General features: G+C 35.8%; 1 protein-coding gene across 2 annotated transcripts in view; it reads left to right on the forward strand.

Annotated features, from left to right (window-relative positions):
- The window catches only part of LOC149449249 (short stature homeobox protein), a 70,628-nt gene extending 43,595 nt beyond the window's left edge, over positions 1–27,033 (forward strand). For both annotated transcript variants that reach the window (XM_089693536.1, XM_089693537.1), the window contains exon 5: positions 24,656–27,033. In XM_089693536.1, coding sequence (XP_089549662.1) covers positions 24,656–24,901 — 246 coding nt within the window. In that variant the 3' untranslated portion in view covers positions 24,902–27,033. The remainder of the gene's footprint in view (positions 1–24,655) is intronic.
- Positions 27,034–27,463: the final 430 nt, after the last annotated feature.

Consider the following 27,463-nt stretch of genomic DNA (forward strand, 5'->3'; position numbering starts at 1 on the left):
AATAAAAAGCACTGAAACTGTACTAATGACACTGGGCAGGTAGGGGTTAACATCTGGGGCGATCAAAAGGTTAACTGTGTACTGTTTAACATAATGTGCTATGTGTATTTTACTAGGGAGACATGCTGCTGTTTATTTCTCTGCTGTGCAGCAGCATGTTCTTGCTGGCAGGAGAGATACCTGTGTTGTTTACACAGGTCTCTCCACTGTCAGTATTACTCGGCGAACGCCTGGTGCTGGCGGGGAATTTCTGGCCGGGACCCGGCAATTGACATCTGTAGCCGCCGTGTGCGCTCCCTACCTGTAAACGCAACTCACGTATATATACATAATTTTGCACAGCCCTGCTGCCCTGTAGCAGTAGTTCTACTATAGGGCGGCGGGCAATCTGTTAACATAAGAACACTTTTTAAATTAAAAAAAAAATAAAATGATGGGACGACTACAATCAAGCTAAAGCCAACATTTTGTTTTAGTTTTGCATAAAGCAGGGAATAGGTAAAATCCATGGTCTGTACACTCCTTGAGGGTTAGGGAATGATGTGAATATTCAATACAGTCATGGCCGAAATTGTTGGCACCCTTGATATTTTTCCTGAAAATCAAGTATTTCACACAAAAAAGGTATTGCATTAACACATGTTTTGCTATACACATGTTTATTCCCTTTGTATGTATTGGAACAAATATAAAACAGAGGCAGAAAAGCAAATATGACATAATGTCACACAAAACCCCAAAAATGGGCTGGACAAAAGTATTGGCACCCTTAACTTAATATTTGGTTGCACACCCTTTGGAAAACATAACTGAAATCAGTCGCTTCCTATAACCATCAATAAGCTTCTGACACCTCTCACCCGGAATTTTGGACCACTCTTCCTTTGCAAACAGCTCCAGGTCTCTCTTATTGGAAGGACACCTTTTCCCAACAGCAATTTTAAGATCTCTCCACAGGTGTTCAATGGGATTTAGATCTGGGCTCATTGCTGGCCACTTCAGAACTCTCCAGCGCTTCTTTGCCATCCATTTCTGAGTGCTTTTTGACGTATGTTTGGGGTCATTGTCCTGCTGGAAGACCCAGGATCTTGGACGCAAACCCAGCTTTCTGACACTGGGCCCTACAGTGCGACCCAAAATCCTTTGGTAATCCTCAGATTTCATGATGCCTTGCACACAGTCAAGGCACCCAGTGCCAGAGGCAGCAAAACAACCCCAAAACATCATTGAACCTCCACTATATTTTACCGTAGGTACTGTGTTTTGTTCTTTGTAGGCCTCATTCCGTTTTCGGTAAACAGTAGAATGATGTGCTTTACCGAAAAGCTCTATCTTGGTCTCATCTGTCCACAAGACGTTTTCCCAGAAGGCTTTTGGCTTACTCAAGTACATTTTGGCAAACTGTAGTCTTGCTTTTTTATGTCTCTGTGTCAGCAGTGGGGTCCTCCTGGGTCTCCTGCCATAGCGTTTCATTTCATTTAAATGTCGACGGATAGTTCGCGCTGACACTGATGCTCCCTGAGCCTGCAGGACAGCTTGAATGTCTTTGGAACATGTTTGGGGCTGCTTATCCACCATCCGGACTATTCTGCGTTGCAATCTTTCATCAATTTTCCTCATCCGTCCACGACCAGGGAGATTAGCTACAGTGCCATGGGTTGCAAACTTCTTGATAATGTTGCGCACTGTGGACAAAGGCAAATCTAGTTCTCTGGAGATGGACTTGTAACCTTGAGATTGTTGATATTTTGCCACAATTTTGGTTCTCAGGTCCTCAGACAGTTCTCGTCTCCTCTTTCTGTTGTCCATGCTTAGTGTGGCACAGACAGACACACAATGCAAAGGTTAAGTGAACGTCTCTCCTTTTTATCTGCTTTCAGGTGTGATTTCTATATTGCCCACACCTGTTACTTGCCCCAGGTGAGTTTACAGGAGCATCACATGCTTGTAACATTCTTATTTATCCGCAGTTGTGAAAGGGTGCCAATACTTTTGTCCAGCCCATTTTTGGAGGTTTGTGTGACATTATGTCGAATTTGCTTTCTTTCCTCCCTTTTTTTGTTTTGTCCCAATACACACAAAGGGAATAAACATGTGTATAGCAAAACATGTGTTAATGCAATACGTTTCGTGAGAAATACATGATTTCCTGGAGAAATATCAAGGGTGCCAACAATTTCGGCCATGACTGTATATGTGTAAAGCGCTGCGTAAATTGACAGCGCTATATAAGTACCTGAAATAAATAAATAAATAAATGGTTTCTTCTGTTGACTATGTCCATTGTAGAGAGTTGCCTTTACTTCCTGTTCCATAGAAACAACAGGAAGTGAGAGGAAATCTCTCAAAATAAGAGAAAGTCCTTCTTAGACAGCTGTCACAGGAACAAGTGTCCCAATTGGAAGCCCTCATTGGAACATTTCCCTTCTGTTCCTGTCAAATTTTGTAATTTTTCTTCACTTTCAACCTAATGGAAATGACAATGGTAATTGGCCTACATAGAAAGAGTGAATTTCCCAGTTGATGTCAACAATAACAACTTCACAGAGGTTTAAAACCTTCCTTACTCTACCAAAAACAACAACAAAAATGGCTTAAATTAATAATGTGAGCTCATTAAGGTATAACTATAGCCAAAACTTTGGAGAGAGGCTAAAACCCCTGTTACACTATTATGTAGGTTGTGTTTTATTGTTGTGATTTTTCTTTACTTCCTGCCATGGAGATAGAATCCACTTACTGTTGACTGACTCACTACCTCTGCTGGAAGTCTATTTCAACAATCAACTACTCTATTAGTAAAATAATACTTTCTAAAATTAGTTTTGAACTTTCCTCCTGCTAGTTTGAGATCATGAGGATGAATGTCCTTAGCTAGGACTGTCTGACAGAAGGTCTAACTCTTTCACATTCTATCCAAAACTAGAAAAAGAAATTGGCTTTAAGTATGCTCTTTAATAGACAGTAAAATGTCTTCTGGCAGGAAAGGGGAAAGTTGTGCATTCTTCCAATGCCTAGAAGGTAAAGTTATCAAGATGCTCTGTGATGAAAGTGACAAACTAAAAGTAAACAAATCGAGTCTTCTTTGGAAAATTACCTATTTTTGTGTCAATTATAATTTTCTTTCAGTCTGATCATAAAATAAATTAATTTTATCAGGTGAACACTTCTTGATTGCCTAAAGCATGTGTGAACACCCTTATGTTAGGATAGAATTTGTGTTATTTCCTAGGAACAATAAGTAAAGGGCATCAAGGTATACAGTCAAATTGATACCCAAAGTGGTTATTTACTAAGATATGCCAACTTTTGCACAAGTGTTTACTTCAAAAAAACTGACTATATTAAAGGGGATTTCAATTTTCAATCTGTAAAGTTCAAAAGTCGTACATCTGTTGGACGCTGAGGGATGATATGTGTTACTTTGAATCATCTGTTCCCTGTGTTGAAAACAGCAATCTCAAGGCTGCTAGAACACTCAAGGCTGCCTGTCTGTTTTCAGTGCAAAGCAGTTCTAGCCTGGGAAACTAAATGAAAGACTGGAGCGCCAGTCATTGTCTGACATAACAACAGCTGAGCCTTACTATTTTGCATGAGCAAAAGGGTTCCAGTTTAACACTAAAAGTTTAAGACCCTTTTGAAGGATACTATACTGTATTTCTAAATAAATACATATTTTAGGGTTAATTAATTTAATGAGCAAATGTAAAGTAATACACTGCTTTAATAAATCACCTCAATGGTGACATATGTATAAAAGCAGATTTTGTTTTTACTGTTTTAATATTTTTGTTATGGATCCAATTTGTCTTATAAACATGCTTAGTCTATTTTATTAATTGCATCTGACCTGACCTGTAGACTTGCATTATAAGAGGGAAGCAGTGAAGTACATTCACTGTGCAGTAGAGATAAGTATGAAGTTGAGTCAGTTATTTTCTCAGGTTTCAAAGTTAAAGTGCAGAAACTAACAGAACATTTAGGATGAGCTTGGGGTTCAGCTAATGAAAAAAGGAACTGACTATATTTGGCAGGTTTGCCTGCCTAAACCCCAGGCTGTTATTTGTGTCATGTCATTGTGTGGTAGTAGCATTAGTGCAACAAAATTAAAGCTCTTTGTAGGCTCATACCTATGATTGGCCGATGATGTTACCCAGGATCCCCACTGGCTTGTCTATATATAGAGTCTGGTAGAGATCTGTCATTTGCTATAGGAGTAGCGATTAGCATGACAGATCACCATGTCTGTGGGTCATTATTATTATATTATTATTATTATACAGGATTTATATAGCGCTAACAGTTTGCGCAGCGCTTTACAATATAAGGGAGACAGTACAATTACAATACATTTCAGTACAGAAGGATTTGGAGGACCCTGCTCGTGGAGCTTACAATCTAAAGGGTCATTGTGATTGACTTCAATCTACATTGCTTGATGATGATACTGACTTTGGATTTACATTGCGGAGCATAGTTTATTTTTTATTTCTAATACAGATTCTGATAAGTCCTCTTGGCAGAACCCAACATCCCTTTTGGGAGACAGGAAGTGAGGATGAGGGCCTTCTTCCCATAAACCTGGGGACAAGGTGCCTTGGAAGTCAGCAAGGCTTTACCCCCTGCAAATTATTTTCCTAATATTGAAGGAAGTAGGTCTGGGTAGTGGTGCAAACTCACTGCCTGCATGTTCTGACCACCAAAGGTTCATGCTTCATTAAGGATCTTTTATGAAAAATTAGGAGGAAGCCATGCCTTTTTTGGAAGTGACAGTACATACAATGTGTGTTGTTCATCTAAGAAAAGAGCTTACCAAGTTGCCTTGAATGCAAGAAAAAGTAAAAATATCCAGCTTCATTATACTTCAATGGGGTTCAGCACTGTGTTCAGGGTTAGAGGATTTTTTGCTGGATTTGTTGAACCTCAGGTGAACAAAACGTTGCCAGTATGCTTATCTCTACTGGACACAATGTTACAATCCAGGCCACTTAAATTAAAACATTGCTACACAGTTCTTACATAAGTAAAAAAAAAAATGAAATACTAGGGAATTTCAAATCAGCTGATGATATACCAATGGTGTAAACTCAACCTCAGTTTAATAGATGAATATTTCACATTTTTAATAATATTTTTGTTACATGCTCTATCTTTTGTAGTTAACCAATGTGCTAAATGTTAAAAAAATGACCACTCTAGTAAATCATTCTCACAAATGGTGCTATAGGCACCCTGATTTGCCAAGGGAGTAGTCAATATGGAGAAGTTGTGCTGACTTTAATCGTTCATTCATGTGCAAGGAAAATGCCCATTTTTTAAAAAATGTTTTGCAAAGTGAAAATTCTCTCTCCACATTCACTAAATGAAGGAGCAAGTCCTGTGCAACGTGAACACTCTCTGGTGCCTATTTGCCATTTTAAAAACCCCATAAAATATGAAGGCAGCTTTATCTATGACCAATGTTTGTGTGAAATAAAACTGAAGCTATCTCATTTATTTTTTAGAACATTTAAATTTTTGTAGTGTATATACTAAACTTAAGGATTTCCTGTTCTGCATGTAGGATGTGGTCTCTGGGCTTTCTTAGTGCTAATTTATGTCCTTGCATTCTAAAATCTGTACTCAGCTGCCTACTGCTCCATGAAATTGTTTGAGTTATAAGAGCCGGATATATTAGTATGAAATCCACAACTGTACAAATGGTTCATTCATGTCTCATATATGCTTCCAATTATATTTATAAATCACCTCTCAAACTGTATACACAGCATATTCAGAGAATAAAATTTGTTTAGTATGTACAGTAAACAAATTTTCACTTAGCTTTGGGCACCATATTTCTATTTATATAGTTATTCATAAAATGTTGTAAAGGGCAGATTGTAGAGAAGTATACTGGGCAATATTCATCTTACAAAAATGAGAGCAAGTATAATGTGTTGGAGGCTAGTCTCAAAACGTAATTTGTATGATTTTTTCCTGTTTCTAGAAACTACCATAAAGCTAATAGAGGGTCACAATTTTAACACCAAACCTTCTCAGCATAGCAGTTTCATATCAATACTACACATTCCTAATTTAGTAGCTAATAGTGTTTGTCAAAACATTATCCACAATGTTTTTTGTTCAGTAATGTCAATGTTTTTTTTTTTTTTAAAGGCAATGTTCTTTGAAACTGTGGGATTGATTTACTAAAGCAGTAGCGTATATTTACTTTGTAAGGGAATTTTCACTTAGCTTAGAATACTCAATTACATACCAGGAAAATTAAAAAAACCCCAAAAAAAACAGGATTTTTGCTTGCACAGGAATGGGTGATTGAAGTCAGCAGAACTTCACCTAATTCAGCTAAGTGAAGTTATCCTGTAAAAAAATAAGCTGTTTTTCTTCTGTCAAAGCTTTTATCAGTTGTTGCCAAAAATTGTATTCTTTTAATAATATACCTTTCTATGTTTTTAACCATTTTGTATTTGCAAAGTCTAAATATAACATTTTATTATAATTTTATAAGTTAATTCTAACTCAATCATTCTTCAAATTGCATACTAAAACTTTAAAAGAAAAAATAAAAGGACAAATGTCATGTAAATTGTAGGAGTTCAATAGGCATTTGAAAGCAGTTAAATTAGGTCAACAACAGTGACAGAAATACTGTATTGAGGTATTTACCTGATCTTGCTAAAATGTTTAAAAGTAAAGAAACTTTATTTTTAAACTGTCAGTAAACAAAATACACATGGAATGTCTGCTAAAGAAGATTTTTTTATTACCTATGTGCTGTCTTTATTTCAAATACCCAATGAGGTTTATAGAAAATGTATTTTGTTTAAATTCCCCATGACTATGGTTATGCATTTAGGCTGAAAACAGGCCTCTGCTCTATTTTTAAAACAGCCTCATAATCTCATGAAATAAATGTATATTTACTAGCTTCACTAATTAGTAGTTCTCCAAAAAACAGTAGTTTAATACCTACAAATGTCTGTAGCCTTACATATTAACAAATTAATTATGAACCTACATCATATTTAGAGTTATGTGTTATGTTGTTTTTAGTATCTTTATCACTTGTACATCAAAACACACACAAGCATAAAAATGAGAAAAGTTTTACATATTTATCTATATCAAAATTATAACATTTCACCTTCAACATTTTTTGACAACCTATGAATACTAGGGTCTCTAATGAGTGTTAGACCAGAATGAATTCACCTAGTTCAAACTGATGAATTTGGTTATCCCCTATGGGAGGTTTTTGCTAGATCTAAAAATGCGTTTTTGCTCATTTTCACTAGGAAACTCATAAATGGTGTGGTTAACTCCCTGTCATCACTAAAATAATGCTATGGCTTCCCCTAATTTTAATGTTCAACATCACTACTGCTTTTTGCTACTATTTCTTTAAAAATAAGGGGACTTTTTAATGTTAAGTGGGTCATAGTTAAAAGAGAAAAGTTAATTTCTTAAAAACAGCCATGCGTTTTTTTGGAGGACATACAAAAGTATAGTTGGACATAAAGTAATTCTTTCAATGAGTGCTTGGAATATTGCATATACAGTATAAAATGTATTTGGAGTTTAGCTATATGGAATAATTTACTGAAGTGTGCAGACTGAGAGCAAAGTTTTGAAGTCTGACTATATCTGTTTATTATAAAGTTTTATTTAAAGTTTATTATAAAAATACTATAGAGCTAAAGAAATGTTAAAAAAAATCAGTGACCTTCCACAGCTGGCATCTCGCAGCAGTGGTAGCATGAGCTTATATATAAGATATTTTAGTAACATTTACTCCTCTCTACTGTTCTGATTTCTAATTACACTTGAAAGGCTTGATTTACTAAATTCATAAGCATGATCACTGAGTCATTAACCTCAGGCAATGCAGCATGTATTTCTTATCCTGATTTACTAAGACTCATTGTACATGTCTATGTGTGTGAAATGCATGCAACAAGACAAACTGTGATTTTAGACTAACTAAAATTACTTTTACAATGCTCTAGTGAAGGGTTACTTATTTTACTAAATATTGTAACTTTTTCCATCTTAGAAATGTGTATTTGTAGTGGCTTTCTAAAGAAACAAATTACTATCTTATATTTCATTTTAATTAATCCATTACTATTTGAACTAATATAACATTCTTTAAGTACCATTTGTTATTATCATTGTTGGCTATTTCTGGAGGTAGACATTTATGATATGGCATTTAAAAATATCTCTAGAATTTTAAAGAGCAATATTATTTTTCTGATTTTAATGGTAAAGCATAAAATAACATTAGATGGATCATTCTGATCAATGCAGATAATGTCTCATACTGCCCTGAAGTGTGCACATGAAAGTACACCTAGATGAGCTTTCAGCCCACATCAAAGTCAATGTGCATGTAGGCACCCAACCTATGTATAAGCTTTTAATGGTCCTGGCTATTACTGACAGGCAATTTTTGGATGCATTTGTAGAAGAATGTGGAGGATATGTTGGAAATATGTGCAGGTGTACTTTCAAACACCTTGATTGATTAAAATCAAAGGGGAGGGCAGCAGACACTTAAATCAATTAAAAATCTTCTGACTAGTTTACAGTTTGTTAATGTACTGACCCATAGGTTTTTTTTCCCAGTCATTCAAATAATATGTATATTTATTACTGACTAAGGAACATTTTGTACCACATTAGAGATAAATAGGAATTACATATATATAAATATATAAATGTAGTTCTGTGATATTTTTTTTACAGGAGATCATTCAGAATAAAAAATGTAGCATTTTGTTTTGCTATTTAATCAGTTATAGTCAGCTATAGGACATACTAGATGTTGAGTAAGTCTGCCCATGTGCACATTTCACATGGCTGTGTGAGATAGTGAATATTTATTTGCCAGCGAGGAAAAGTGAACACTGCTCCCTGACAATTTGAGCTGAATTTAGCAATTCAGGCTCTAACTCTGTGTGGTGCAAACACATCCATCTGGATAACCGGCAGAACAATCAAGGTTAAAATGTTACAAGGTGGAGCTTGATGTTTTTATGATTTTACCTGACATTTAGATAAGAAGCTATTTCCTTTGATTTCTTAAATTAATAAAATACAGTTTAATAATTAAATAGTACTAATTTTATTTTGTTTTGTTCTAGTTTGTAAACATAAATGCAGGCTAACTAAATACATTATAAGAAAAAAAGCTTAATTTTGATTCCAAATAAAGATACTAGGTGCCAGGCCTACTATTTAATTTATATGTGCTAGCATATGTGAAAATGCTTTCCTCCCAAAGTACATATGCTCATTTATAATTTCCTAACTATACTGTAGTATGAATAGTACATGTGAAATGAGAAAATACTGTTCTGTGACCTATGTAAATCCCTGCATATATGACACATCTTTGTTACTGCTACATCAAAATACATTTGCTAGCTTAGAACTCTTTATACTACTGTCCAGCTAAGATGTTTAAAAAAACTGAGAATGATTTAATAAAGGAGTAATATTTGCTATTCTGCTAAGGAACATACTTTCCATTAAGCAATCAATTATGTGTGGGGACATAAGAAAATGGGAATTTAAATGGCTATTTTCAGTAAATGCAGATTTCATGTGAGAAGTGTGAGTAGGAAATGTTTTTAATGGATAACTGCATATTTATGTATCAGTTGCAAGAAGTTGTATATTAAAAATAATTACAGCAACTTCAGCAATCAATTATCTCAAGTGTTATGTTTTTCCTTTGAGCAGTATTTACGTATATATTTCATAACAGTTACAGTTTTAGTACTGAATGATCTTGCTAAGGTACTTTATAGTGTTAAAACTCCATATTGTTAAAACTTTTTGAAATAAAAGTAAGTTCTTAATACGTCAATAATAATAGTAAGACACCATTCGACACAGCCTAGAGGATCACAGATATTCTCTGTGTTTCACATACCCAAGCATGATAGGAAAAATAGCTATTAATTCTAAATTTGTTTTAGCTTTTGTTTCTGTATATTTTGTTTATTTTTCTTATATTCCCATAAATGAACACAGCTCACCTATAATAAACCAATAATTCTCTAAAAATGAAGTTATTACTTTTTACAATTACATTTCTCATTAAAACAAGAAAGACTGTTGTAGCAATAAACACTGAAGTAAAATGGCACGTTTACATACATACTTATTATTTGTTAAAATGTGTAGCTATGAAAGTTATTTTCATAAGCACAGACAGATCTTTCCATTTTATAAACTGTGAGAAATTTCGATACCACATTCATACAGGAAAATATTCCCATTTTTGGGAATACTTGGATTTTCTAATTCAATCATGATAGAGCAGCACTTTACACTGCCATTCAAGATTCACACATTTTTCATTTTTATTCTAATAAATTATTAATGAGATCATTACACAGTTTGTGGGATATTTTTCAGTAAATTGTGCAGACATTTACCATCAACTTGGCTTTTTTGTTTAGTTTTTGGCACATTACTTTGCTGGCATACTGATACCTTCTAATATACTTTAAGATGCTTTAAATGTTCCAACAGAAATATAAACCACTTGTGTTTAATGAAAAGTTATGAAGTTAGAAATTTAAGAAAGCAATAAAGGAAGCAAACAAATTCACCAGCGCGGTATAGAAATGTGTGCGTATGTATAGTCCATTCTTCCACATCTCAAAAGATAGAAATCATATTTTGTGGTTTATAATTATGGTACTGTTAAATGTAAAGTATGTTTCATTTTTATTATGCTTCCCTACACAGTAAACTTTAAACATAACTAAGTAAAAATAATTGTAATGTAGATTCAGTAAATCAAAATACTTTAGTCTTTATATATATATATATATATATATATAAATATAATGTGTGTTTATGTTTGAAACTACTACCTCTATATAATTTTTACTACTACCTCTACAGTATCCTTTTATAAACAATACGTTTGCATTTTAAATATTCTAAAATATGTTTGTAGTATGTATGTAGTAATAGTGTAATTTTTAACATAAGCTGTTTGTATTGAAATAGCCAGGTTAGAAGTTCTTTTTGCTCTTTAAAAGTCTTTTAGTCTTTTTACTGGTAATGTTTATGTTATTTGTTAATTTGTGTTGACATTTGTGAGCGAAAGACCTAACTTACATAATCCAATTATACAAAGGGCACCTTGGTCATATACAGCAACCTTGAAGTGAGTTTGCATTCTGGGAAACTCAGGATTGGTGGAAATGAGGATGGGAGCTACACAGCTGTTGTATGGTCTCATATGTTTAGGCCTAAATGATACATTTTTCAGAAATTACACATTTTAAAATACCATTCAGATATGGTAAGACAAGTCTTTTGTTTTATTATATAGCATAGCATGACACTTATTGGATCTGTAAATTGATTTCATGATTACAAAGCTTAATACTTCCCAAATATTGAACCTGATTTACTAAGGAAGGTGAGAATCTTTACTTGAAAAAAAGTGATTGGATGTTTTTTCAATTATCCAATCACGTAAAAAGTGAACTTCTGTTTACTTTGAATACCCAATCATGTGCAGATGCTATTTACCTGATTGGATGATTAAAGTAAATATTTTTTTAATGGAGATTCTCAGCTCCTTTAGTAAATCAAGCCAATAGTTTGCACAGTCTAATAATATTTTCTGCATGTGCTGTACTATTTTTCACATAATAAGTTCATTATTGTGTGCTTTATTATAGCAATTATTCAGAGTTATGCAAGTAATTTTTTCATTAAACTGGAACTGACTTTGCTAAATTGTTTGTAAAGAATCAGGCTCCAGGGCTGTTATAATGATCCTGGCTTCACTGCCTAGTGAGTCACTGGCCTGAAATAAGTGTGTTTCATACTTTGCTTGCAATATAGTGGTGTCTGGACCATGATGGCAGCCTGGAGCCTGTACCCTTAAAATCAAGTCAATAAATGTAACTCATATATTTCTATCCTTCTCCCACACAAGTCAGATTCAAAGGAATCTTTAACAAAGAAAGAGTGATTTAACTTTTAGAGGCTCACTAATGGATGATGAGCCATGTTTATCTAAATCTGGCAATATCTGTATTAATGTTATAGGGTTGCACTTCAACTGTGAGCCTTCAAACATTCTAGATATGCAGCTTAAAAATGTGATTTGATGCTCATTATAATAAATTAGGTCAGCCTTCTTTCACAAACAATTCACATACAGTTTTATATTTTCATATCTTCAGTAGAATTAAGCTCTTCTGTTCTCTCATACTTTGTAACCTGCTGCATTAGCAATTGCATGCCTTCTTTCTCCCAAATCTTCACTGTTACTAATATGCAAATTACACAGTTACATAGTTAAAGAAAAAAGGGAGGAAGCAAACTGCGCTTGTGTAAAAAATTTTTTAAAATTTGGAAACAAAGCTGCAGCCACACTATGAGATATCGTTCATAGTAGAAGAATGTTGCGCTAAGCAAAATACATTAAGTGAAATCAAACTAAAGCAAATACATCTGTGAAAAATTGAAAATAATATACCATAAATGCCCTTACGTGAGATTATGAATAAAACACAGTCCACTTGTGTAGATATCCAGTCCAAGTCTCAAATATAAGTGAGTAATCCAGACTCCACCACCACCACTCACTGAGAAAACCACCACCTTGAAGGTACAGATGTAAAACCCCCAGCAACAATAGATCCTCTAACTAAAGAGTGGTCAATAATGGCTCACATAGTAATCATCCAGACCATATCACTTCCACTGGCAGTGTCCAAAGATTTCCACAAAGAGTATCCCTTGTATCCTCCTCACCTCTCCTTTCAATCTGTACTCAGAAGGAAATAAGAAAGATTGCATATCATAAAACCTTTTTAAAAATATTTATTTGTGCTTAAAATGTCACTCACAAGAAATAAAAGCATTTTCACAAAGATAGAAGGCTTTCCAGCCGGCATACACAGAGTTTACTGTCACTTCCGTGTTACGCAACGCTGCTCCGCCCTCCATGTTTCATCACATCTGATTTCTGGTTTCAGATATGATGAAATGCATAACTTATCATTTTATCAACACTAAACCATTTAGTTGCCCAATTAAATAGTGCACTGAGGTTGACTTGTAAGTTGGAGACATCCTGTAAGAACATTATTCCATTACATAGCTTTGGCCATCTGCAAACACTGAATGGTACTTTTTAATCCCGCACTCTACATCATTTATAAGTATGTTAAAAAGTTAAGTAAAAAGTAAGGGTCCCAACATGGAACATGGGATGCGCCACTAATAACCTTAGACCATTCAGAGTATGAATCATTAATCACTACTCTCTGAATACAGTCTTTTAACCAGTTTTCTATCCAAATACAAACTGTATTTTCTTTGCTTGTAGACTTTAACTTGCACATTAGCCTTGTGTGGGTAACTGTGTCAAACACTTTTGCAAACTCCAAATATACTATATCCACAGCAACTCCTTTGTCTAAGTTTAGGTTCACTTCCTCAAAAAAAGAAATCAGATTTGTTTGACAACATTGGTCTTTTGTGAATCCATGCTGACTATTGCTTTAAATATTGTTTTATGGCAAAAACTCTTCTATGTGATCTTTTATTAAACTCTCAAGTATCTTCCTGACAATAGATGTTAACTAACATCTGTAGTTACTCCTGATAATTTTGTTCAAAAGTCCACAGAAAAAACTGATCTTGAAATATTCACAATGGACATCAGGGACAAACAACGGTCTCTCTGAATGACAACCTTGCTTTACTTTCTCCATGGTAAGAATCAAAATGGCGGCAAAGTTAATAAGCTGAATAGTTCATATTCCATTATGGTTCCTGTAAACAACGGCAGAGAAAAGGTTTGCTTTCAGTAAATTGTTTAAACAATCATGGCCATTTATGGAAAAAGTCTGTGGACCTCTATGTTAATGGTATCATAAAAAAGGTAACTTGCATCCAGTATCATAAGTGATGAATAAATGTCTTTAATTTATTCATACTGTATTGTGGTTGATTTGCTTACCAACATTGATGCCTACAATATTTTCACAGTTTTTTCACCTGTTCTTCACAAAAGATTTCTGTTAACTGTGGTCCTGTCCAAGGCTTGAAATGGTTAAAAAAGGATTTAAAATATTCAACCCCCATTAGTAATGCACATAGAAGAAATTAAGCACTATTGCTAGTCTCCTTAGAAATTGGCATCCAACAAACATTTGTTCACTGGCATGCTTTGCAACCCTCAAACAGATGTCAAAGAAAGTGCCACTTCATGATCTTTAAACATTTCACTACATGATCTTGCAGTATATAATACTGGTGAGGCAACACTTTTAAAAATACTAGTTTTTATTAAGTAACAAAGATTAAATCATAGTTCTCCAAAAATCTGCCAGTCTCAGTTTTGCTGTAATCCCCTAAATTTTACTCATGGAATAAAGTTCTAAGTACAGATGACTCATATGGCAAACTTTTTGTAAATTCATGAGGTGATTGTAGCCATATTAATGTATTTGCAATGAAAATAGTTGATTGCTGTCCTTGATACTTTTTTATTTGCACTAACATCCAAATAAGCTGAGGACAGGCTTTTGGGGTGTACCCCCTTCTTCAAGATCAAAGCAGTACTAATTAGTACTGCTTGGACTTGAAAAAGGGGGTATGCCCTGAAAGCTTGTTATAAAAATTTGGATTGTTGCTGCAAATAAAATAAGTAGCACGGACAGTACTCAATTGTTTTTGTAAATGCATACAGCATTACATTTGAAGAAAGAAAACCATTGCATAACAACTAAGCCTCATTCTGTTTATAAAGCCTAGTGAAAGATGTGTGGCTGCCTCAGGGCCTGGAGGTCTTGCAGTCACTAAGCCACCAATCACTCAGTGACTTGATAAACTCTGCATACTCAAAAACAGGTCACACAATTTGATGAAGATCCAAGACAAATCACTAGCACAGTTTCTCACACAGAATTAACATTTTAACATACAAAAATGGGTTAAATATCTAGTAATTACCAAATGTTTGGTTGAAGTTATTCTAATAATGTAGACTCCAGACTATAGAGGTTATACTAGACTACTAGATATACAGGCTTATTTATTTCCCATAAATCAGCTTGATTTTTCAAAGCAGATAGGGCAATGTAAAATATGTGTTGTGTAGTAAATAGGATAAAAATCAGTCCACTCAAATTTATATATCAGGTTTTCATAGATGCTGGAACATTAAAGGAGAAGTACAGCCAAATCTCTTTTGGCTGTACTTATCCTATGGATCACAGGAATGCAGTTCATTCTGCACTCCTGTGACCAGGGGCGGACTGACCATTTGAGCACTCAGGCATTGCCCCATGAGATGGCCCTGGTACCTTTCATTGGCTTTTTCATAGGCTTTTTTGGGTGTGGGCGAGGACACAGAGTCCCCATGATCTCCTATTGCCCGGGGGCCCCATGAGTTGTCAGTCCGCCCCTGGTTGTGACCTATTTTCAGCTGACAGTGGGCTGAAATCCATTATCAACAGATGTCTCAGAGCTAGTCCAGGCTGGGGAAGGATTGCGACCATATGGTCAAGACCCACCCCAGGGTCTGGAGCAGCACCTGGCTGAGCCTCTCAGTGAGCCACTGAGAGCCTGAGCCAGTCGCTTCTGACCCTCCACAGCCCAGAGCTCCAGTGAATGCAGAGGGGGGGGGGGGGGCAAAGCAGAGAGTGGTGACTGACAATCACCGCTGTCTTGCTCACAGTGACAGTGAGAACTCAGTGATCAGTGGTTATGTGATCTCTGAGTTCTCACCCTAAGAGCTGGCAGGGGACAGATTCAGCATCCACCTAGATAAGTATGTTTTTTAAAGGAAAATATTTCCAATACTTCTATTTTAAGCTACCTGAAAAGCTTGTTTTATCATTTGGGTACTCAGTGACTTTCTTGGTCTACATATCTGCTGTGGCCATTATGAAGTAATACTGAAACATGTGAAATTGGAAGGGAACACTCAAAACACCAAGGTGGAAAGGAAAATATTTATGAACTAAAGTGACACTAAATTCTGGTTTAAAAAGAACGTCCATTCAAGTACGTATTCTTAACTTAGAAAAGTACCTTCTTTTGTCTTTAGCTTCTGTCCATTCTCCAAATTCCTGCTGTGATACAACTTCCTGGTAGAGAAAGACTTCAATCATCCTTCATGGTCCCATTTCATATAGGAACATAGCCATGCTCTTGCTTACTCCCAGGATGGACTAGGGACTGTGGATTATGTACTATTGAATATGACATGTTCATAGAGCAGTGCACATAACTGCAACTAACATGCACTGGTTATGCCAATCAAATGGAAGTGATAGGGAAAGAAACTGTTTGGGAGCCCACGGAGGGCATTATGCTGAGGCAAAAAAACACAGTTAGTAACTATTTCATGCAAGATAGATTACAGGGCCATTAAGCAGAATGTATATGGACTATATTTGGAGAATAAGGTAATAGTTTAGTATCACTTTAAGCCATGGAGATCTCACTGTTAGATCACTGCAGGACATATATTAAGCCGAGGGCTGACTCAGATCACCATGCTTTACTTACAGCATAGCTAAAATATCATATCTTAGATAAACCCGACCCTATGTTTTGACTTAGATATTGATCAGACAACATTTTATGAACCTTTCATGAAGAAACCCAGGATTCTCTGAGAATAATCTATAAGGTCATCATGTGTTAGCGATTTGTCTGTAACAATAATGTGTTCCAACACCCACACTACTTTATAATAAACATAATGATATTTTAAAAAAATATGTAAAGGCTACTTTTTTTTTTACTTCAAATTACCTGGAATTGGTAGTGTATGTCTGATAATGTAAAAAGTATTTTATGTTACTCCCTACCTCTCCATGGTCCTGTCTCACATAAGACCTTGTTTGTCAATTAGAATTGTAAAATCACTCTCCAAGTATTTATCACCCATAGACTCATACATTTTCAACATCCTTTCAACCACAGTAGATTTACTACAGGATGTAGTGGTCATAGCACTGTCTAGATGTAAATCTAGATGTTAGCTGTAGTTGCCTAAGAGGCAGCACATAATACTCAATAACATGTTTTGAAATTGTAATTAGTTTTTGGGGGGGAAGATGGTTATTTATTAAAGTGGTAGAGAATGTTCATTCAGCATTGCAAATAAAGTAAATAATAAAGCTGTTTTCATGTTAATAATCCAAATTAGGTGCAAGCAAAAATCCTCACTTTACTGGAAAAGCTAAGAAAGCATTCTCCAGCCTTTTAGTAAATTAAACCCAGTACTTTTCACTGCCAGAAAACATGATAATTACATCATATTATTGCCATGAATATCCTTGATTTTTAACAGGACATCAGAAGAATAAAAAACTAGGGAGTACCAAGAGGTTGAAATGTAAGGCAAACCATGAGTAGATTAGGTCCCCCTGAGCTGTATTAATATGGGTATATTTGCTGGTCTAGCGGATCAGTTTAGTCTTTAGATCATCTTTTTGCACCATCATATACCATCTTATTTGAGATACAGCAGCCAGCTTGAATCTTTTTTGATTCAAAACTGTCAGTCTTGGTGATTACTTATCATGTGTACAGATATAAAGAATGTACAGGATATATTATAATATGTGGGGACCTGGTGACTGGTTGGGTTTTAACAGTGTGTTCAATATCTGTTGAATTGGGTTTTAAATAAAATAAAGGTACTGTGTTTTAGGTGTCCTTTTATGACACAGAGAATAGCTGCGATTCAAAGGATCGCAGCTATTCTCTGGTCATTCACATTTTATAACACTCAGGAGAACATGTTCAGTCCTTCACTGGAGATCTGTGTTCTCCCTCCAGATTCTCCAGCCCAGAGCTGAAGAATCGGAGGGACCGCAAATTAAGCAGCGATAATTTACCTCTGTTTAGTAAACTGATCTTTTACTGTAATCTCGCGAGATTATAGTAAAATCAGCCATTTTCCAGCATTTGTAGACCGCTCTCCCTTCGTTTGGAGAACTGATCTACATATGCTTCATAAACGGCATTCACAGGAGAACTATGTTCTCCGAGAATGCCGGAGAACTGAGCAGCGATCTATTACTGCTGGTTCATAAACGGACACCTAAATTAGCCAGGAGTTGTTGCATTGTTTTATTCATGCAGCACAAGAAGATTATTTAAGATTAAGGAAAAGTTGAGCCTGCATCCAATTTTTTGTTCAATGTTTGATACAAGGTGTGTTTAGTTACATAGAGTTCAAAGCTCATACGAAATGTGTAACATATATACAATGCAACACACCCATATGATGTGAACAGGGTCTAAAATTGTGCCACAGAACATTAACCAAAAAGGAATGTGGAATGTGGTACCTAAATAAATCATCATTGCCTGCCTATAAGTAAAATGATCATTGCCATGCTTTGATACTTGAAAAAAATATAGTGCTAGGTGCTAGTAAAAGAGTAATACTAGCTCCCATTGTAGAAATGCTTGCATATATTTACTTTGGGGTCCTCCTCAATAGGACACTTGTATCAATTTAGTATATACCTGCCAACATCCTGAGATGGGGAAGAGTGACACCTTTTAGTGCTAAATATTGAAGCAAAAGACATACCGCTTTTACTACCACCTTTTCTTTTTTAGATGTTAAATTATGCAACCTCTGTAATATCTCCAAAATATGCCCCTTTTTACCCAATGACACTACAGAGCTTCTGATTCACTCCCTGGTACTCTTTTGCTTTGCCTACTGCAACTCCTTCCTCATGGCCTACCTTTACATATGTTATCCCCCCTTCAGTCCATCATGAATACTGCTGTCAGACTCATCCACTTTACCAACCATTCAGTGTCTGCTACCCCACTCTGCCAATCCCTGGCTTCTACTCACTCAACAAATGAAAGTCAAAATATTAACAACAACTTACTAAGCCATCCACAACTCTGCTCCTAGCTACATCACTAACCTAGTCTCAAAATACCAACCAATTTGGTCTCTTCATTCCTTCCAAGACCTCCTGCTCTCTAGCTCCCTTGTCACCTCCTCCCATACTTGACTATCTCCTACTCTGTCCACTTTTAGGCAATCCCTGAAAATCCTTCTTTTCAGAAAAGTCTATCTTGCCTATACTTTTACTTTTTCCATCAGCTCATCCCCCAGAGTTATTAACTTTTGTATTATTTGACCCTCTCTTTTAGATTGTAAGCTCTAACAAGCAGGACCAAGTGATTACTCCTGTATTGAATTGTATTGTAACTGTAATGTCTGCCCTCATGTTGCGCTCATGTTGAGCTGTGCAAACTCTTGGCACTATATAAATCCTTAATAATAATAATAATAATAATAATAATAAAAAATATATTAATGTATATGTATAGCTCTATTCATCACACATAAGAGACATTTGAAGATGAAAAAGTAATACAAGGATATTGTTTCTAAATGAGGGACACTTAAAGATATGCAGTAAAGTGTATTGTGCTTTCTTATACAAAGTTCATTGTACACAGGCCTCTAAGGCTGGATTTACACTATATTATTGTATGCATACTATGTTTCACTTCTTTAATGGATGTTTTGACACATTTTGTGTTTAAATGTAATTTTCTTGCAATTGTCCTACACAAAACTGCAACACAATAGGTTAGATTTACTAAAGGCATAAAGACTGTTTGCTTAGCAAAGTGAATGTTCACACTGGAAAGTTTATGAACATTTTGCACAGTGAATGCTTTTTTAGGTTAATGTATATGGTAAAGCTGTGTTCACTTCGGTCATCCAATCATATGCAAGCATGTGCATTGCCTTTGTACATGGTTGGGTGAGCTAAACTTGTGTACTAAGAAGGGGCGGACTGACCATTTGGAAACTCGGGCACTGCCCGAGGGCCCGGGGTCAGTAGGGGGCCCCATGAGATGCCCCTGGTAACTTTTTCATAGGCTTTTTTGAGTTTGGACAAGGACACAGGGGCCCCATGATCCCCTATTGCCCGGGGGCCCCATGAGTTGTCAGTCCGCCCCTGGTACTAAGCTAAACAAACATTTACTTTGTATGTGTACATCACTTGCCAAAGTGAACATGCAATTTTATAAGTGAACAGTCTCTATACCTTTGGTAAACCAACCCCAATATGTGATAAAACATGTTAAAATAGAACTAAAGGCAAAACGTTTTCATTTTGAATAGAGTAAGGGAGGGTTATAACCCCTGCCAGTTTTTTTTGCCATCTATGTCTCTTAAGGGAGATTTCCCTTTACTTTCTATCTCATAGTCAAAACAGAAAGTGAGAGGAAATCCCCAAAATGAGGCAAACCTGGGGTGTCACGAGAACTAGTGTCCCTATTGAAAGATTTCTATTATTGTTCTGGTGCCAATCCAAAGTTTGGGATTTTTTTTTACTTCCCCTTTCAAAGATAATGGTAAACAGGATGAATAGAGAGGGTGAATCGCCCTAACGGGGGCACAGACAACAAAAAAAACATGACAAGTGTTCTAATCCCTCTTCACTCTATCCAAAAGTAAAAAAGAAAAACCTTTGTCTTTAGTTACCCTTTAAAATGTGTTAAGGTGAAGAATATGATAACAATGTAAGGTGAATTATTCCTTAGGGCTGAAATGTACCTTTGTGATAGGGTATGCAGCAGCGTGTGCATTACCACAATACACGGTAATGCATGATACAGGCATGAATGCATTACAGTGCTATTAATTTGGAATGGCCACTACACTCACTAAGGCATTGCATTGGTCTATGACAGTGGTGGGCAACCTTTTTTTTCAACTGAGCCAAATCTCGCCAAAACCACGATTGAAATTTATTTTGAGAGCCACATTTTTAAAACTGAAAATACATAGGATGGTACACTGTTTTTAGTTTCAATAAGTTTTTATAGTAATTCATCCCCCATAGTAATTCATCCCCCATATAGTAATTCATCCCCCATAGTAATTCCTCCCCCATATAGTAATTCATCCCCCATATAGTAATTCATCCCCCCTATAGTAATTCATACCCCATAGTAATTCATCCCCCATATAGTAATTCATCCCCCATATAGTAATTCATCCCCCATAGTAATTCATCCCCCATAGTAATTCATCCCCCATATAGTAATTCATCCCCCATAGTAATTCATCCCCCATATAGTAATTCATCCCCCATAGTAATTCATCCCCCCTATAGTAATTCATCCCCCATATAGTAATTCATCCCCCATAGTAAATCATCCCCCATATAGTAATTCATCCCCCATAGTAATTCATCCCCCATATAGTAATTCATCCCCCATAGTAATTCATCCCCCATATAGTAATTTATCCCCCATATAGTAATTCATCCCCCATAGTAATTCATCCCTCATAGTAATTCATCCCCCATATAGTAATTCATCCCCCATATAGTAATTCATCCCCCATAGTAATTCATCACCTATTTATTGTAATTCATCCCCCATAGTAATTCATCCCCCATATAGTAATTCATCCCCCATAGTAATTCATCCCCCATATAGTAATTCATCCCCCATATAGTAATTCATCACCCATAGTAATTCATCCCCCATATAGTAATTCATCCCCCATAGTAATTCATCCCCCATATAGTAATTCATCCCCCATAGTAATTCATCCCCCATATAGTAATTCATCCCCCATATAGTAATTCATCCCCCATAGTAATTCATCCCCCATATAGTAATTCATCCCCCATAGTAATTCATACCCCATAGTAATTCATCCCCCATATAGTAATTCATCCCCCATATAGTAATTCATCCCCCATAGTAATTCATCCCCCATATAGTAATTCACCCCCCATAGTAATTCATCCCCCATATAGTAATTCATCCCCCATAGTAATTCATCCCCCCTATAGTAATTCATCCCCCATATAGTAATTCATCCCCCATAGTAATTCATCCCCCATATAGTAATTCATCCCTCATAGTAATTCATCCCCCATATAGTAATTCACCCCCCATAGTAATTCATCCCCCATATAGTAATTCATCCCCCATAGTAATTCATCCCCCCTATAGTAATTCATCCCCCATATAGTAATTCATCCCCCATAGTAATTCATCCCCCATATAGTAATTCATCCCTCATAGTAATTCATCCCCCATATAGTAATTCATCCCCCATAGTAATTCATCCCCCATATAGTAATTCATCCCCCATATAGTAATTCATCCCCCATAGTAATTCATCCCCCATATAGTAATTCATCCCCCATATAGTAATTCATCCCCCATATAGTAATTCATCCCCCATAGTAATTCATCCCCCATATAGTAATTCATTCCCCATATTAATTCATCCCTCATATAGTAGTAGTAAGTAAGTAGCAAGTAGTAAGCCAAGTCCCTCCTGTGTCAATTCACTTACCTTTGCTCCGCGCGTTCCTCTCGCCGTGTTCCCCGCGCCGTTCCGGTCTTCAGGGCGGACTGTGAGAGGAGCCTAGCTCCCCTCACGTTCGTCACGCTGCCCCGCCTACACACATCCTGACAGCCAATCACTAGCTATCAGGATGTGAGTGGCAGCGAGACTGGCCAATCATTGCTGGGCTAGCTGCAGAGTCCTCGGCCGCCCGAGAGGAGGGAGGGGAGCGGGCGCCCGGCACACAGAAGAGCCGCATTAAAATGTGTAAAGAGCCGCATGTGGCTCGCGAGCCGCGGCTTGCCGACCACTGGTCTATGATAATGCACTACCGTGCAATGTGGTGCACTGCATTGGGAAGAATTCAGCAGGTCTGTTTTTGTTCTCTTCTTGTGTGTTGCTAGGCCATTCAAAAGGAATAGGCTGTCTTTATGCATCATATATTATGTCCAACAAAACACGTGTGTGTGTGTGTATTGATGTAACGTGCATAAAACAGCAAAGTGTAAATCCAGCCTTAATGGAATCCTGGATATTTATATTCATACCACAGGTGATCATAACTCCTTTACCAAACTCCTACAGTCATCATTGGTAATAATGCTGCATATCACTATGGTGAGTGGCCTGTAGCTGCCCTTCCTTATTTTAAGTCATCTTTATATATTGAATCAATGCTGGCTTGTCAGAATCTTGCCTTTAAGGTGTCTTTCTATGTCATAACAGGGGGAGGTACACAGCTTAAAGTGAGATTTATATGTAGAAGTAGTTAAAAAAGATGAAATCAACACAAAATGTCTTAATTGTTAATCATATTTAAGGAATTACTGTATGTTTAATTTAGAGGCCTAGTTTTTCAAAGGCACTCCAGCACAGTGAAGTTTTTTCAAGGTGAGGGAAACTCACATACGTAGGACATTTTCCTTAACTTGATTTGTTGTTTGAAACAAAACCAAGATTTTTAAATCAGCCCTACATAAGTTTGGAAGTGGAATGTTTTCATTGTAATTGCTCGCGCATGAGCCTAGGCATTAGATATGTAGTAACATGTAGTGAGCTAATCTATATGCAAATTATACAAATATGTCTGATTCTTTGTTGTTTGGTTTGTAAGAAAAAGCAGCATTAACATGCAGAATCTACGGCCATGGTCAAATTGATGACTCCCAAAGGATGCAACAGCTGTCTTTTGAATTAATTCAATGGCTTTGTTGATCTTCTGCCAGTCTTAGGTTTTCTAAGGCTAAATAATGATGTTTCAAACTCTGACTGATTCACAAAAAAACCTTTATGTGTAGCAGGCTATCGCACTTGAAAACAACCATTTCCTATTTTAAAATAGTTTTGTTTGTGATAGAACAATTGTGATAGAGCAAATAGAAGATATTTTCATTTGATGTAACTTAACTAATTTGAAACCGTGTCAGATATAGTGTGGTAATTACAGGGAAATTTTATTAGACAGACATTAAGCAATGGACACCTCCTCCAAAAGGGGTATTGCATATAATATATAAAATGTGCTTAAATCCATATACAGTGTATCAATCTGATGGAACAACTATAATAAGCACTGAGTAAGAGCACCAAGATCAAAAATGATTTTAAGTAAAGTTATATTCAATAGGGCTTTGCTTGTGAACTAATTTTCTCTAACTCTGTCCATGCACATGGGTGTGTTTTCAACATTGTGGCTAAGTTATACAGGGGTTTGCTTTGGCAATAAAACCTGGAAGATGATTGGTTTCTATGCACAAGTGAACCTGATTTTGCACTCTCCAGCTTTAGTAAATAAAACCAACAGTGTATCATATGTTACTGTTGCACAAAGCTTGATGTGACATTGGCAATTTCCTAACGTGTTAAATATAACTCAATAATTGAAATACATTGATGCCCACTCCCCAAAACTTAGGATTTCTTTAAATTCCTAGCAGGACTGAAGCTCTGTTTTCTTTCCTTTTTTTTGATGTTCCATTAATAAATGTGAAAAGTAAAAACTTATTTCATTTCAATATCTCCCAATAGTAGCAGCTTTGTTACAATAAACATTTTAAGTTGAATGTAGGTAGGTACACATTTTGACTGAATAAAAAGCAAGGCATTTCGTATTTACAGAATTAAATTTTCTTTATGTTGGATTACAGGTGATGCTACTTTGGGGGGGGGGGGGGGGCTGTCCTAAATCTCTAGTATGAAATAACTATGTAGCATACGTGAATACATCCCTTGTAAAAAAAACACTTGACGTGACCTGTTTTTTTTTCTTTCTTCTAGGTTCAAGCTCAGTTACAGTTAGAAGGTGTAGCTCACGCACATCCCCATCTTCATCCGCATTTGGCTGCCCATGCTCCCTATTTGATGTTTCCTCCTCCACCCTTTGGACTTCCAATTGCATCATTGGCAGACTCAGCCTCTGCTGCAGCTGTGGTTGCAGCTGCTGCTAAAAGCAACAGCAAAAACTCTAGTATTGCTGACTTGCGACTCAAAGCCAGGAAACATGCAGAGGCTTTGGGGCTTTGACACTTTTAGCCATTGGTTAAACAGTAACTGACTTCTTGATTCTCTTCTCTGCCATTATATGACTCTTCAGATGCCAAATGGGTTGGTAAAAATACTTTGCAAGTGTACTAGAACAATTAAAGGGCCTATACCTGCCTCTGTAGAAGATCAAAAGGATTATTTATCAAAGGCATCATTTGGTCTAGTTAATTAAATTCACAATAAGCTTGAACAAAATATCATGAATTTTGAACAATGTTTGCAACCACAGTGATTCTGAATCTGGAGACAGATGGAGCCTTACATAATTTGGACAATTGTGGAATTTTGAAGAGGAATGGAAAACAAAGATTTTTTTTCTTTACCCTTGGCAAAAAAAAAGGAACTTGAGCATTACACCATTGGCTGCTTTCAGTTTTTCTTCTGCATGTTTCTGAGAAAAACAACACGGAAAATGCATATACATAGATCAATATATTGTAGATAACAAATCACTGGGGCTGGTCTCCATTAAAAATGGCATCTCTTTGTTGCCAATGGTATTACTCACTTCCATATAATTCTTCCTTTGTAGACACAGTCTCCTGAATATACATGGAGTTTTGGATATAGAGAAAGCAAGAATCACCATTCATTATGTGCAGCAGCCTGCTCACAAAAATAGGCAGCAATAATTTATTTTCTTTTTTTCCAAAGATCACATTTGGAAAAGAAATGATACAATACACCAATTATTGGTGCTTTCAATACCTGAAAATAAAAATACTTAATATTTACCACAAAGACATTATATGTTTTAATAAAACGCAGTATCATGTGCTCTGTGCCATTTACCTGTAAGCTGTCACCATGTCCAAAATTCAGAAGTAATTCGATTTGGAAATCCCAGAGGTATTTATTGTAAGGAGGAAGAAGGTTGAATGGCGGTGTCAGAAAGTAATATTAATACAGAATTAATGTTAGTAAGATGCAATTAAAGTGCAGTAAAGTGCAATACTGTAAATAGTATAGGTTTACGAAATGAAATCTTGAGATATCAATAATTAAATTTGCATTCACCTATGCAAAGTCTTTTGGGCTCAACTTGGGTGTTGCAGTTAATTTGCCAAATGAGTGTATTCCATGAGAATGGATAAAATAATATTGTCTTCTTCCTTGAATGAAGAAAGTTGTTATGGTTGTTAATAGTCTGTGTGCCATATTATAATGAAATCAGCTGAAAATCTGGCATGGTGGTTTTAGTATTGATTTGCCATTTTTAATACACAATTTAAATTGGACACATATATGATCAGGGCATTGTCGACTGGTTGACGTATACATCAAAAAGTAAATATCATATTAAAATAGATACCAAAGTGTTCGCTTTTTTATTTAAATGCAAATTCCTTCTGCCTAGACAACTTGGATAACATGCTATAGTTTGCAAACAATTCCTGTTTACTTCTACAAGAAAACATAAACATTTCATCATTTTAGTTTGGCATTTGTGTTAGGTACATCCAAGACAGGCAAACCTTTCTGTTTCTTTGTAAAGATGTAAGTGGACGTTTTATTTATTATTTTGTTTGAAATTTTATAAATGTGTAATATTTTAATTATGTTGAGTGTAAATTTGACAATGCTTTGCATTTATTTTTATATTTTGGAATGTTGTTGCTTTTGCAAAATGTTGTAGGCATTTAGCCTAAAGGTTTTTTTGGCATTGGCTTTACCCACAAAAATGTAGCCCTCTTGATTGTAGCCTGGAGACATAGCCATGTGTGATAAATAAAGCACTTTTGTATAGGGCATGTTACTTTCTGGCATGATCTGCAAAATCCTCTCATGCTAAAAATTCTTTAGCATCATGTCAACTAGTACAATTAGTTGGGCTGCATATATACATGTTGTATGTCTGGATTTTCAGACATTTCAGGGATTGTAGATAGGAAGATTTCAAGCCTGTCAAAAAGAAAACTGGTCTTAAAATCTGTCATTCTGCATAATTTTACATTTTCATATCCAAGCTTCCATACCAGCATGCTTCCAACACCAGGTCACTAAATCATGTTATGTTCAGTTTGAGAGTGTATTTTGGTAAATCACAAACAAGGTATGAATGTACATCTCAAACAACAAGTGGAATATTAATAAACTTATAAATATTTGCATTTGTGACTTTATATGACTTAAACATGATTTTCAAATAGATTGTAATTTGTTACCAAGGCCCATGCTAACAAAAACCGAGTAGACTTCAAACTTGAAGAGAAGAGAGAAAGAACATTCCCTTTTACATACAAAACAGTTTTTCCTTTCTAGGAGACATAGGGCTTGATCTACTAAAACTGGAGAGTGCAGAATGTAGTTCAGCTTTGCACTGAAACCAGTCAGCTTCCAGGTTTATTTTCAAGCTTATTTGAACAATAGATTTTGCTCTCCAGTTTTAGTAAATCAACCCTATAGACGTTAAAAAAAGGGGTTAAATGTGCATCATTCTCTACATTTAGGATTTTATTCTATGTGGATTTAATAATAACCACCAGGCTAGGTTAGATGTCTTAGCTTAGTAGCATAGCTATCTTTAATCACTTGGGGACC

The sequence above is a fragment of the Staurois parvus genome, unplaced genomic scaffold (genome assembly GCF_062004578.1).
Source record: "Staurois parvus isolate SC_StPar_1 unplaced genomic scaffold, SC_StPar_1.0 ptg000634l, whole genome shotgun sequence".
In the NCBI taxonomy this organism is placed as follows: Eukaryota; Metazoa; Chordata; class Amphibia; order Anura; family Ranidae; genus Staurois; species Staurois parvus.